The sequence below is a fragment of the Gavialis gangeticus genome, unplaced genomic scaffold, assembly GCF_001723915.1.
Source record: "Gavialis gangeticus isolate Ggan-Ray unplaced genomic scaffold, GavGan_comp1, whole genome shotgun sequence".
NCBI lineage: Eukaryota > Metazoa > Chordata > Crocodylia > Gavialidae > Gavialis > Gavialis gangeticus.
Genome location: NW_017729034.1, coordinates 95454404 through 95469448, shown reverse-complemented (window position 1 = coordinate 95469448; position 15045 = coordinate 95454404). Strand labels below are relative to the sequence as shown.

General features: G+C 40.5%; 1 protein-coding gene across 2 annotated transcripts in view; it reads right to left on the bottom strand.

Annotated features, from left to right (window-relative positions):
* AHI1 (Abelson helper integration site 1) overlaps positions 1-15045 on the bottom strand; it is a 286626-nt gene that overhangs the window by 209233 nt on the left and 62348 nt on the right. For both annotated transcript variants that reach the window (XM_019527220.1, XM_019527221.1), the window contains exons 13-17: positions 8615-8844; positions 6101-6204; positions 5319-5437; positions 2723-2853; positions 1255-1395 (exon numbers count right to left, since the gene is read on the bottom strand). In XM_019527220.1, coding sequence (XP_019382765.1) covers positions 1255-1395; positions 2723-2853; positions 5319-5437; positions 6101-6204; positions 8615-8844 — 725 coding nt within the window. The remainder of the gene's footprint in view (positions 1-1254; positions 1396-2722; positions 2854-5318; positions 5438-6100; positions 6205-8614; positions 8845-15045) is intronic.

The window sequence follows — 15045 nt, the reverse complement described above, 5'->3', positions numbered from 1 at the left end:
CTTTGGGGCTGGATCTGCTCCCCTCCCCCCCACCCCCATCCCCACCACTTCAGCTGTTTCTCTGCCCCCTCCCCCGATATCTCCTTCCTCTCCAGAGCCGGGCCTGCGTCCCGCCCCCCCGCCTGCTGCTTGGGCTCGGGTCTGTTCCCACACCCCTGCAGTTTTGGGTCCAGGCCTGCTCCCCCCTGCAGCTGATGTAGTGCCCATGCCACTGCTGCCCCGTGCCTGTGGGCCCAGCAGTGGCCATGGGCCCGGGCCTGGACGCGGCTACAGACACAGCAGCAGCAGCAGACACAGGCCCAGTGGTGCTGGCAGACTCAGCAGCACAGCTGCAGGCCTGGTACAGCAGCTGTGGGCATGGGGTGGCAGCAGCGGGGCGGTGGCCATGGCTACCAGTAACCACCCTCCCCCCTGCCTCCCCTCCCTGCTGGCTCTTGTTGGGGGGAAAGGCTTTTATAATATTAGAATATTATTACAGACTAAGACTTTTATAATATTAGAATGATTAAATGAAATCTTTTGGTATTTTGCATTAGCCATTAATTTTATAAGCATAAAATGCAGCTAGTTCAGTGGATATAGACTCGGGGGGGGACACAACTAAGTAAATGTAACATTAGAGTCACAGTGTTGTCACACTGGTCATTTTTTGTCTTAATGACACGAAAACCGGTGTCCTCAGGTAAAACAACGTAACTGTTGACAGATTGCCACAAAATTTAGGAAAGAGAATTCTGCCCACTATTAACCTTCCATAAAGAAACTTCTGATTCTTAGTTTTCAGGTCACAAATTGACAGCTCCCACTCAGCAGTATTTCCTGTTTTGGGTACCTATGCATAGCTACTGATACTCAGCATGGAAACCCACTATAAACTTGAGTTTTTACAATGGGAACCAAAAAAGCTTCTATTTTAAAGTTTTCACTAGACACTGCATAATTTTCAAAAGAGCAAGTTAGCTTTGTTCCACTACCCAGTCTGAAAATTAAATTGACCCTTATCAATTGACAGGACTTCACCAATAGAATGTAAGTTCTTGCAGGCATCATCTAGAACAGGTTCTAATAAGAGGTTTAAAATTCAGACTTGCAAGATCAAGATAAACAAAATGCCAATTCTGAATTGATCTTAAGCTGGTATGAAGATGTTAGCATAGTTATGACATTGTTTTAGAAGAGAGAAGAACTACCTGTGCAAATCACTTCTAGAAACATAGACACTTAGGTACTTATGCAAGAAACTGTCTACAGTACCTTTGTAATCATAAATATAAACAAGTATTGGCTGGTTTTGCCCGAAAGCACAAAATGAAACCATGTGTTCATGTGGATGAAAAGCGACATCTCGAAGTGGAGATGTGAAGGAGAGGTCAGAATATATGGCTACTTGGTCACCTAGGAAATAAAACAAGGTTCTTAGTACATGAAACTGTACAGACTTGATCTAAGTTGCAACTTCTTATAATATTCACACACATACTATACATTGCAAAAACATAAGAAGAACAAGACATAAAACTCTCTGCTAGATGGAATTTAAATGTGCTCTATGACTTAAACATTAATTTACTTTTAAAAAGCCCAAAACACTGAAACGGCATATAACCACACTTTTTGTTCTTGTGTTTCTCCAGACAGAAACTTGTTATTTTACTCAAGGATTTCTATCGTAAAATGTTGCCCAGTGGAAAATAGAAGTTCGTGACAACATTATTCTGTAACTTTTGAAGTAAAATTTAGCTCTGATCCTAACATCAAGGGCAGGACGTAAATAGGTAATGGTAAGCACTCGTATAAGCATTTGTAGGTTCAGGTTTTTATTTTCAAACTCTCTCATTATGCATATCTATTTTCAATAGGTATTGGACAAACGTTATAGTAATATACATGTGGATTTTGAATCTAGTTGATGATGCTTTGAAAAAACTTCAACATAGACATGTTCTTGTTTTTTATTCAATATTTTAAAAATCTATATCATAAAGAAAAAATGACAATGGAATATCATCAAAACCATTTTTAATGTAATGTGCTTTAATTTTGTCTCTGTCTGGTATAATACCTGTTGTAACTTACAGGATAACAAATACTTAAAATTCAGACTTACTTGGGCTTTTTCTGAACGTCTAGCAGGATTCCATGGAATTTGGTGGTTATGAGGAAATTACAGGTTGGAGGATAATTTATAAGCAAGCCTAGTGTCCCAACACTCAGATGGATCATTTGCCTACTTACTAACAGCCTTTGAACAGTCAATTGTGTATGCAGACAAAACAACTTTCCATATGTGCCTGCTTCAGAGTCCAGTGAAATCAATACACGCACTAAGTGACTTAAGTGAATGTTAGACCACAGTACTTAATCAGTGTGCAAAAGGACTTCCGTAACACATATGGATATTACAACTAACGAGAAAGGGAAAAATTTGTAGTGCTCAATTCCTACTAGATACCAAGATAACAACTTTGACTGGGATTTATTCGGTTTCTAATAAAAGATTGTTAAACTCTGGACGATCTAAGCAACCACATTAATTTAGAAGCTGAGGCTTAGATTTTGGGACTTGGACGTGATCCTGAATTTTTATTTCATACCATGTTACTTACCCACAACAAGAAAACAAACTTTGAAAAATAATTATTAAACTCCCCTGGACAGCTTCAGACTCCAGTAGTTTACTACTGAATTTACTGTATTTTACTACTATAAAATAACTGGTTACCTGTTTCTGGATTCCAAACATATGCTTTTCCATCTTCACTTCCAGAGAAAAGAAATGTCCCACATGGTGTAAAGGTACTATGAATCTTTTCTCTGTAATTTGTGGCACCTATGTATTTCTTTGAGGCCAAGCTAAAAATAAAGAATAGTCTCTAAGTGTGGAAGTTACTTTCATAACACAAAAATTTTATGTCCCATTTAGGAATTTTTCCCCCAGGATAAATACTACTTTACTAATCTCATATCTAAAGCAGACATCCAAGGCAAAAAAAATGGATACAGATGGAAAGTATAAAGAAACAGCTGAGACAGACACACCGCATGTTTATTCTGGAGTAATTTACTCCAGAATTTATCCTGCAGTAAATTTACTCCAGGGTAAGGAGACAGCACATAATCAGATCTCTCAACCTGGCTGCCTGAAGTAGGTGCTATTACAGCACTTGGCCACTAGGTAGCAGAGAAGCCAGTTAGCACAGAGCAGATGGCTACCCAAGATTGAAAATGGGTTTCTTAAAAGTAACCTGATAGTTCCTCAGAAGTAACTTTAAAAACAAAAAACAGCATTTCCTTGGAAGTAAATACTGTACTTAATGTGTCTCCTCCACTCTTCTTCCAGAGTAAATTGAGACCAATAAACACATCATGTGCCTGCACCCAATGAGACGATGATGATTAAGTTGATGGGCAATGGACTGAATAAATCAGCAGCCCAACAACTATTAAAGTTTCTTTTTGCACACGTTAAGGCAAAGGGGAGTCTGAAAGAGGGATATGAGCATAATGAGGTAGCCCTACCAATATTTATAGGGAGCTTCTCCCAAGCATGACAGCATGGGAGAAAGTATGAAAATTATTGTTAAAAATTCAAACGAGGCTGGAATCACGGGCCAATCAGAGGTAGGAGGTAACATACCTGATACACAGTGAGAGATACATACGCTGGAATTAGGTCAAGAGAGCCTATAAGCTGATATACATATTTTTTTCTGTTTGATGGAATTTGGCCAGCACAGGAATGCAAACATTTTGCATCAGTGTTGGAAAATAATCTTTAAAGCAGCATTTTGCAGGGATATCAGATAAGCAAGTTTATATTCATCAAAGGCATGTTGCAGTAATCATGCAACACACATCTTGCTGTGTAGATGAATAGGAATGGCCATGCTTTAGAGATACTTTGCAGAAAATACCTACAAAACAGCCTGTATGTGCATATACTGAGTGAAGGTTGAATGGAAGATGATGCCCAGGTCACAAGCTTGAATGACAGACAGGATGGTGGTGTTATCAAGAAAGAAAGGAGGAGGGGACAATTAAGAACTCTTTTAGTATTGGGGGTCACTCACAGAAAGTTGTGCGCATCTGTGATGCCCTCCTCTCCTTCTTTATGCAAGGAATGAAAGAGCTAATATCAACATTTTAAAAGATCATTGTGAGGCATTTCAATGAATCCCTCACTAAGTTGAGTGTGGCAATGCATACCTCTCAGGAAATGATCCAGGTTCTCTGCAAATTCATGGACACCTGCATGCCCTGATTATATTCAGTTTTGTTAATCTTCCATAATGGTCACAATAGCCAGAGACTTTCACTTATATTAAAAAGGCAGAGATTCAGAAAAATAATACAGTTGCTCTGGTGATATTACAGCATGTTTGCCAGCAGTGACTAAACTCTGGTTGGGTGATTTCCCTGTTTAAGTTTCATTCACTACCAGTGGATCCAGTAGGAGGTTGGGAAACCATGACCTAACCTTTCTTATCCCCAACTATTCCCCCTTACAAACATCAGGAACTGTAGTAATATAGAAGCAATAATAATAAAGGAGCAACTGCAAAGCAGCAATGCAAAGCTCAGTGTCTGAGCTCTGACCTTTCCAAGGATTTACCACCTACTTCAAAGAGCAGGTGGTAAGAGAAACAAAGGGTTTCAGTAGGTCAAAATATTATAGCCCAAGACATCATAACCCCAAACAATCCTGTCACACTGTAATGTTAAGCCTTATATATACAGTTTAACTTCTCTATGAATAAAATGCTATCTTAAATTGCAAAAGACAAAGGGGAAGACAATTTATCAAACAATAGATTTAAATATCTAGCCATTTATTCAATGTACTGCTATGTATCCCATTATCATATCTGAGAACTTAATCTTTATTACACTTTTCTTTATAAGGCCCTTACAATACAAAGAAGTGATATCATCTCCATTTCACAAAAGACAAATTAAATTGCATAGAAATTAAAAACAATTGCCAAAAAAAATATGGAAGTGACTTGGGATCCTAAGGTCTATTTTCAAAAGTCAGGTGGCCCTCACCAACCTAAGTCTGATTCACTTTCAATAAGACTTATTCTGCCAAGTCACCTAGGCATTTCAAGAAATTCTGCCCTAGATGATTTGCCTTAGGTCATGCACAAAGCAGTAACAGAGCACGCTAAAAAATCCAGATCTCCCAAGCTCTAGTCTAGCATTCTATCAGACCATCTTTCTTCTTCTCAAGTATATATTCAATAATTTTGAACAAGTAATTGCCATGCATAGTCAATCTTGAAGCACACAAACCTATGTATTGACCACAGGAAACTTACATTCTGAGATCCATAATTCGCAGAGTACTATCTTTGGCATGGATTAATAAGCGCCTTCCATTTGGATGTACCTCCAAATGATTTATTGGAACCCCTTTCATATCATCATCGTTTACTTCCTACAATGAGAGAAACTGAAGTTTATCACAATGTAACACTAATACTTTAATATTGAAAATGGAAGATACAGTTAAAGAAAGCTCTTTGTATTTTATTTTTTATCTATATTTTGTTCCTTCTTGCATTTTTTTCTTCTTAACTTTATGGGTTAAGGGCAAATAATTTCTTCACAGGCACTGTATTCCAAGTCATCAAATGTTCACAGCCATATGACAGACCCTATTATAACTGCAGAATCCTGAGAAACAGGGTTATTAAGAGGTTGATAAAACATTAGCCATACAGTTACAAGTAATGGTACTTTGACAAAATATGTAGTTTCTTATTTTCAGCCTTTCTATGACAGAAAATAAACACAATGCATTATGGAGCTCAAGTACAATGCTACCAAGTCTCTTTAAACTTGTTGTATAAGTTGCTAGGAAAAAAAATGTCTATATCCTCTACTAACAGGACCATATCTAAAAATGTAACAAATCTAGAAATCCCTAACATGAATCACAGCATGTTCTATCAGCAAAGCATTAACAAGACATTTTAAGGGAATTCACTTTCCACCCACATAAAAATATATAAGGAAACGTAATCAAACAAGTCGGATGACTAAATTTGAAGCTGGTTTTCATAAAACCTAATCTTGCTAATGAAAAATCTGTATATACCTTCATAATACTCCAATGCTGGACTGGATGTTGAGAATTTCCTTTGACAAAAGTATTCCAAATTATAATGAGGCCCGAGCTATCTCCTGAGAACATGTAAAGTCCTGAAAAAACAATAATTTCACATAATATAAGCAAGAAATACTTTTAAACAATACTAAATGAAAAACAGGAAGCATATAAACTGAAGAAAACTTCCAAATTAAATATACTTAGAAAATCTCTAGCTTTATCTGTGCCACAAACAGTTTTGTGGCAATTTCCATACACATGTATGATGAACTGAATTACAATAAATGGTATGTTATACCTATGTGGTAACAGGAACTGAATTGTGGCTAGTATTTGAATGGTAATGCTTTATTTCCATTTTCTTCTCATGCTACAAGGTAGATGATAAACCTAATTTTTTTCTTAAAGCACATCACAAAAGTCAAAACAGATTAAAAATCTGGTATTGTTCAAATGTCAAGCTTACTTTATTTAAATTTCTTACTAGTATTCATCTTCTAGGAACCAAAACAGACACTGCTAAAACCAAGCAGAGTCTTACCACTTCAATGGACTTTAAGATCAGACTCCTAGTGCTTATCTTTAGAATTCTTGCCAACCTAGGCAAGAATAAAGGCAAACTGATCTCCAACTGCTGTCCTTCCAACAGTTGCTCCGAAAGTATACATTGCTGTATATAATGCACTTGGAATTTTTCTTTCTTTGTTTTTTAAGGAGTTGCCATGGCTACTCCTAAAACGACCCAGCTATATGTTAGTGAAATTGCTATTCGAAAACTCAGATTCCAAAATATATACAATCCCATCTTCCAGAAATCTCATTCAATGGCATAGCTTCAGCTTTCACATCCACATTTTAGCATCTCTCCACAACACCTCCTTTTGGATGTCATGACAACTTAGACTTTGGATTGCCAAAATTGAATTCTTAGCTCTTCTCCCAAAAGCTAAGTTTCCTCCATTCTCTGATACTGCTGAAAAGTTTACCATTCTCCCGTTTCCCTGATCAATAAAATATTAGTCATTTTGGAATGCAACCTTTCTCCTTCCCTTTCACACATATGAACTCTAAGGGCTCATGTTCAAATCCTGCCTTATATTTTCTTTCTATTCCTATAGGGCTATCATTTATATCACCTATAGCTTTCATTCAACCCCAGATCTTTTTCCAACTTAACTACTGCATCCTCCTTTTTGGCATCCTTAATATGCATCTTGTATTTACTCCTCCAGTCCAAACAGGTAGCAATTAAGATTTTCCTTGCTTATTGCCCTGACCATACTGTCACAATCACTGAACCCTCCACCATTACATCGTATTCACATTTCTTGCTTCTTTTTCAGCACACTGTGTAATTCACCACTTATTTTATCACTTTTTTCTATTTTTCCTACAATATGCCAACTGTGTGACACCTAACAGTATCCTTGACATGCCAACTGTTTGTTTCTCCCACAACAACCTCCCTGTTTTATAGCGCGTGTTGGCAATCTTTCATTAACAGGGCTAAAATAACACAGCTCAGTTCTATGGCAGGCCTGAATACTGCATCTGGCCATGCAAATAAGCACCCCAACCCACTGCCTGCACTCACTTCCTTTCCTGTTCTAAACCTACCTGCTGCCAGGTCCCCACCCTCAGTCTTAGGCACCAACTCTGCCAGCCCTGCTAGTCCAAGGGAGACCCAAGAACAGAAGGCTGGCTGCAGTTGGGAAGGAGGCTGCCTATTGGGAAGCCTGCAGTTATCAGGGTGATGCAGCTTCCCTCAGTCATCAGTATCCCCTAAAGCAAGACTGGGCTCAAAGCACTGCATGACCCCCCTCCACAAGGCCTGGCAGGAGAAATGATCCCTGGATGTTCCCAAGAGCAGTCCCCTCTGCACGAGGTTGCTGTCTAGGCAACACTTGATGCTGCTTGCTAGAAATGTGATCCCAATGCAATCCATATTTTTGGCATACTTGGAGAGCTGGATAAAATCTCTTCATGGGCTGGAAGTGGCCTGCAGACCATAGGTTGCCAGTCCCTGCTTCATACCATACTACCTTCTGATGTGATGTCTCATAAGATATTACCTAATAGCAGCTAGGTATAGTGAAAACTGGGGTTAATTTATATATCTATTAAAAAAAACCCTGCATAATCAAGACATGAATAGTCATCACCTTGACCACTCTATATTTATATATGTATTCTTCTTTCCTGCCTTTAGTCTACTTATTGGTCCTTATGTCAAGGACTACGTCTCCCTACATGTATGTGCAGCACCTCATACATTTTAGGCATAATCAGATTACAGGTAATAACCAAGCATAAACATCCTAGCTAATACGAGCTCCAAACAGGACACTGTTATACAGTTGTAACTATTAAAGAAAAGGAATCTTTTTTTTTAATATTAAATTAATGTTAAATAAACTGAGCATACTCAGAGTATATTATGAGTATACAAGAGTATACTATGCTCTTTGTTTGAGATACGGTTAAGATTTTAAAAGAACATACCTTCGGTATCAAAACAGAGTGTATTGATAAAGCTTTTGTGACCCTCAAACTCCTGCAACAGCTGACCATAGATTTCTTTCACTTTTGCATTCCATACCCGAATCACAGTGTCATAACATCCTGTCACCACCAGATAGTCAGCAATTGGGTGGAACTTCGCAGTGTACACAAAAGAAGGGTGAGGGAAAACTTTCACAGCAGAGGTAGCCTGGGTCTCAATTTTCCACATCCTAAAAGGTAACAAAATGAGTGCCTCTGTCTCAGAATGCAATAGGTTCTAGCATATTATCCATAGTTAATACCAAATTTTGTGTCAATGGTTCTGAAAATAAAATACATGCAAACACTTAAAGCTTTCATTTGATCTGCTGAATTTCTTCAATTATACTTAACGTTTGACACAGAACTTTCCAAAATAAATTAAGAAAAGTTTGTTACTTTGCTAACTAAATCTCTTGCTACATATTGGCATAATAAGCATTTTGAATTTTGCACATTTTAAACAGATATTAAATATGCAACAAAAGACACCAATTTCTCCTCTTCAAGGATTCCGACACATTCTATGTACAGAATAATCTTTGCGTTAGGATAGTTCTCCAGAAGGTAAATGAGTTTTAAAACAACATTATTTACCTTACACTAAGTATAATTTTGAAGCAAGGTATTTTGTTTCTATAGATAGCACCCGTTCTATGCATGCATCCCCACAGGTGTAAGGTTGGAATCATTTGGCCGGCAATATCTGTTAGGGCTGCATTTGATCACTAGCAGCCAGATTCTCTTCCACTTAAGTGATGGAAGGGTGAAGTTACACGTTACATTTAAACCATACTAAGTGCACTTAACATGCGAGCATCTGAACATTAAAGCTTGTTAACTTGTTTTAAGTACCCTCCGAGTGCCTCAAAGTTATGCCACTTCAGGCAAGGGTTAACTCTGGGGTTTCTACCTAGCTTGTGTTTGGGTAACTTCAGTCCACTCCATTAAGATAATATGAACAATTTGCAGTTCTCCAGCATTCCAGGATGCACTGCTCCTAGGTCTCCCCCTGACACCCAGAGCAGGGATAGAGCTCAGGTGTTCTGGCTGCTAGCCACACCTGTTATCCAGCCCTCTTGTGGCAAGTCAGAGCTGTGCAGACAAGAAATTGTATTAACTCTTAATGTGTGACTGCTCACAGTACATTCTAACTTTAACATTGCTTAACATTGCACAGAGTTAGTATGGTTGTAAGTGTAACTTCACTAAACTAAGGTGACTAAATGCAATCCTACTCCACCTTGCTCAAGCCCCTAATAATCCAGTAACAGATCTAATTTTGTAACACCCTGCTATCTTACCCGTAAGATTTAGTTACAGAAAAGCAATGACCAGAAGGAGGAGCCACCCATCTTTTGTATTAACAGTTTTTCATGGACTTAAGTCTTTCAAGGTTCTCAACAGGAACAAGCTTAGTTATCAAAGTCCAATTATAAGTCTAATAGGTGAAACGGAAACTAGTCCTAGACGTTCTCCTGTCCACCACTTGAATTCATAAAAGATAGACTGTTCTCTGCATTTCTTTACCACTACAAAATCTAAGAGGAGCAGGACTCCAACATAGCAGGGAAAGAGGGTGGGTCATAGAGTACATGAAGAGAAAACATATCAAAGAACTGCAGTTACTGTAAGTAACCATTACTCTAAGTAACTAACAGGCAGTTATCTGTTTGCTTGGAGGTGAGCAATTGGAGACCAATTAAAAAAAATAATTGCAAAAACCCTATCAAAAAGGCATCTGATTTAGAAACTTCTACAAAAGAACAGTATTGTGTGTATCTATATAAACCAAAGCCCATGAAACTGCCCTATAGATTTTAGAAGCAGAGACATTCTTCTAACTGGGAGCATAAGTTGCCTACTCTAGTGAAATGAACCCTGACACAGCTAAGTGAATCTAACCTGGCCAACTTATGCCCTCACATAATTAGAGACACTCTTATATAATCTTTCAATGACTTGTACCTCACCCAGAACTCTCTCTATAGAACGCATAAACAGTCTAGGTGTATGTCTGAATGGTTTTGCCTTGTCATTATAAAAAGACAGTATCTTCACTATGTGAGTATATAAAGTTTAGCTTGCATCAAGGTTGAGTGAGGCTTTGGGTACAAAGTTGAAACTAAATAAATAGGTTTGCACAGAATTCAGAAACCACCTAGGGCAGAAACTTGGGATAAGGCCTAAAAGTAATCCTTTCCTTATAAAGTAATAGTTTTGGGAAACCCACATAAAGCCCCATCTATCGTATTCTTCAAGCTGATGTAACAGTCTTAATTGATTAAAGCTTTATGTAGAAAACAATCGGCTAAGGGGTCAAAAGAATATTAATTATACAGAAAACTCCAAGTAGGAGAAGAGAAACCTGAATTGGGAAAGGAAAATGAAAGAAGAAATGTGAACAGAGATCCTATCAGATTAAAAAACACTGTGAGACCCCCAAAGAGGAGGGATATAGAATCAGAGAATCATAGAAAAATAGGCTTGGAAGGGACCTCAGGAGCCCATCTAGTTCAACCACCTGCCCAAACCAGGACTATGCCCAACCACATCACCCCAGCCAAGGCTTTGTTCAACTATGTCTTAAAAACCTCCAAGGATGGATAATTCCACAACCTCTCTGGGTAACCCGTTCCACACAGACTCACAGAGGTTTAGGGAGGCAAGGGACCTCATGAGATCATCAGGTCCAGCCCCCTGCTCCGGGCAGGCAGGACTGCTGGGGTCAGATAACCCCAGCAAGGTCTGCATCCAGTCTCCTTTTGAAGATCTCCAGGGTAGGTGCCTGCACCACCTCAGCTGGGAGTCTATTCCACAGTCTGGTCACAGGGTGTTACTACCCTCCTCATGAGAAAGTTTTTTCTTAATATCACAACTCCTCCTCCTCTTCTTCCCTGCCTGTCCTTCCTGCATAGTTTGTACCCATCCATGACACTTCTCCAGTCATGTGAGCTATTCCACCAAGTCTCTACTATTCCAATACATCATAGTTCTGGGACTGTGTGGGGATTTCCAATTTCTCCTGCTTATTTCCCAGGCTCCGTGCATTCGTGTACAGACACCCGAGGTAACTAGCCAAATGCCCTGCTTTGTCAGGAAGAATGAGAACCCCTCCTGTGTTCCACCCTCCTGCTTGTGCTTCCTCCAGGTTACCCACTTCCCCACTTTCCTCAGGGCTTCAGTCTCCATTCCTCAGGGCAAGTCTAATTTAAAACCCTCCTCAATAAATTAGAAAACCTGTCTGCAAATATGCTCTACCCTCTCTTTGTCAGGTGGATCCCATCTCTTTCTAGCAATCCTTCTTCTTGAAACACCATCCTGTGGTCAAAGAAGCCAAAGCCCTGCTGGCAACACCATCTGCGCAGCCATGCATTGATCTACAGGATGTGTCCACTAGTGCTTCAGCCCTTCCCTTTGGCCAGGAGGATCAAGGAGAACACCACCAGAGTTCCTGGTGGTGTTCCAAACATATATACACGTGTTCTTGCTACACAGATCCTTATAGAACTGACAAAAAAGCCCAGATAGCTTTGAGGCTAGCAGGTAATGCAACATTGCTGAAATAGATGAAGATGAGGCAAAAATATGGCAGAGATGTCCAAGTGAAAACATTTCTCATTATTGACGATGTTCTGCTTTAAAACAGAATACCTTCAAATACAGTGGAAGAACTTACTTTAATGAATGCCATCTAACTTACAACAAAGGTGTCAGAGCATGGATAAAACATGAAAATCATAGATTTCATAGACATTAGGGCTGGAAGGGACCTCAGAAGATCATCGAGTCCAGCCCCCCTGCCCAAAGGGCAGGAAGTCAGCTGGGGTCCTCCCAGCAAGACAAGCATCCAATTTGCTGTTGAAGGTGTTCAGAGTAGGTGCTTGAAACACCTCCGATGGCAGGCTGTTCCAGACCTTGGGGGCTTGGACAGTAAAGAAATTCTTCCTTATGTCCAGCCTGAAACGGTCTCATGCCTCAGCATTCATCATGGACTGCTATTGGTTGGTGATCAATAATGAAGCTAATGTAACAAATGAAGCAAATGTTATGGTTGCATTAAGAATGAATTGGTGGTAGTGTTGGAAAATGCTAGTGTACTTCTGGATAAACTTGAATTTTAACAGATGGGGTTCTGCAACAGTACTGAAAAAGACAGGCCTTGTTTCACCCTTGAAAAGTGGAAGAGAAACTTAAGGACTATAGCAGCAAATTGCAAGGACTACTAAATGACTTTCATGGCAGATTTGAAAACTGCTTTGCCTTTATATTTAACCCATTTACGCTTGATATTATCAATGATGGCCATCCCAGCCCCAAATCTTAATAGCACATCTGTCTGTTGTGGCACTGGAACTTCTAGAACTTTAGAGGGATGAGGATCTAGGACGGTGAATTAATCAGGTTACACCTGAGTTCTTTCTGGAAACAACTGCAAGCATCTGAGTATTTGGAAGTTGTGACAGAGCACTGGATGCACCTGTCAGTTTAAGAAGAGGGAGAGCCTGCAAAGTAGCTGGCATGGGCAGCCTGTGAAACAGGTGGAGAAGGGAGCTAATGAAGGCTTTACCTGACCAGGAGAGGGTTATAAGTCCATGGCCTGGTCAGGAAGTCTAAGCCCAGGAGCCACAGGCAGTGGAGCTCCTGACACCAGGCTTGCAGCAGGGCTCTTGCCCGAACCTGAGAGCTCGGTGTAAGCTTTAGAGAAACAGAGGAAGACAGACCAAAGGGGTCTGATATGAACCTGAGAGCTGGGGGTAAGCTGGAGAGAGAGACGTGAGGTGTCTGCCAGCCTAGGTAGGCTGAGTGAGCATGAGAGAGGCTGGTGCCTGGTGGGGACAAAGACGGTCCAGTGCCCAGGGAGGAACTAGATATATAGTGAGTCTGGTGCCTGGAGAGGTCCAGGGGGGACTAGTGCATGGGACCAGAAAGGGTCAAGGAGCCTTTTAGAGAAGCTGGAGTGTGTTGAGAACCTGGGGAAGGGCTGAGTATGTTGAGACCCCAGAACGGGGCTGAGAGAGATGAGGCAAATGTCAATGAGAGGTAACGCCTGCAAGGCATGGGGCCTGGTGTAGGGGTGGATTGGAGCCACACAACTAGCCCTTAAGGTGAGAACCACAAACACCTGGTGGGTCATTAGAGAGAACAGCTTGGGAAGCCCTGAGGCAGCCTCTCATACTTAAAACATTACAACAAGGTGTGCCAGGTGAGATCAAGGTGCAGCTGCAGGGAGAGCGAGGGCTGAAGAGACTCCGGGGGCTTTGTGGCCACCCCTGGAGATGGTGCTCCTGTACACAAGTCTAGAAGACTAGCCTGCAACTCAGCAACACTTGGCCCAATATACTGCTGTGGGTCACTGTACTTTATGCTACAGTTCATGACACTGAAGAACTGTGTGGTCCATACAGATCTCATGGAACTCCTTCATAATGCCCTAGCAACCTGTCAATGAGTCTTGAAAATCTAACATGGGGATTATGGAGTGTAGTCGGCATTCCAAACTTGAAATGTCAGACTATTTTGTTGGGATTCAGCAGGTCCAGATTGAAACTCTGGCCATTTTCTTTGAGTTGAAAAGCGCACCCTGCCTCTGAACTCAAAGAGAATGTCTCCAACTGCTTCAGGTCATACCAGGAAGTCCACTTTCTACTTCAACACTATCTCAGAAAGTATCCCTCAAAACAGAGATAGAGATGTCACTCATTAACAAGTCACTGAACCTATTGGTTCAAAATAAGCCAAAGTCATGTTTCTGAAAATGAAGACACTGTCAACGGGAAAAAGAATGCAGGAAAAAAGCAGAGATAATTAAGATATTTCCTGGCTCTCAACACTGGCATCAAAAGTCCAGTCAGGAGGAGAACTCAGATTCTATAGCAGCAGAAGCACAGGGGTATGAATAGGACTGTTGTTTCTTTCTTAATAGTTTTTACTAGGCCTGTGAAAAACAGCATAATTTTGTTTTGACTTCTGTTTCACTGTTTCGAAGGAGCAGTGTTTCGTTTCATTGCTTCGCTTCATTTCGAAGTACTGTCCGTTTCATTTAATCAAAACTGTTTCGCTGTTTCAACATTTCGCCCATAGGCTATAATGTGGAATCATGAAAATGCCTATAACTTTGTCATTTTGTGCTTCATTTGGATGGAAATGGCAGGGATAATAGCCCCTTATGAGGGCATGAAGCCTGCCAAGTTTCATGGAGATACGTGCAGGGGTTTCTGGGAAACTGCACCACAAACTGTTCAAAGCAAAACTTGTATCACTAGCCGGCAGCAGTAGCCTGCTGTCATCCTGCGCGCAGACCCAGGGCCCGCAACCCCTGGGAGGAGTCCAGCACAGCCCTGAAGCCTTCCCAGGGGGTGTGGGCCCTTGGATCTGCACGCAGGACGACA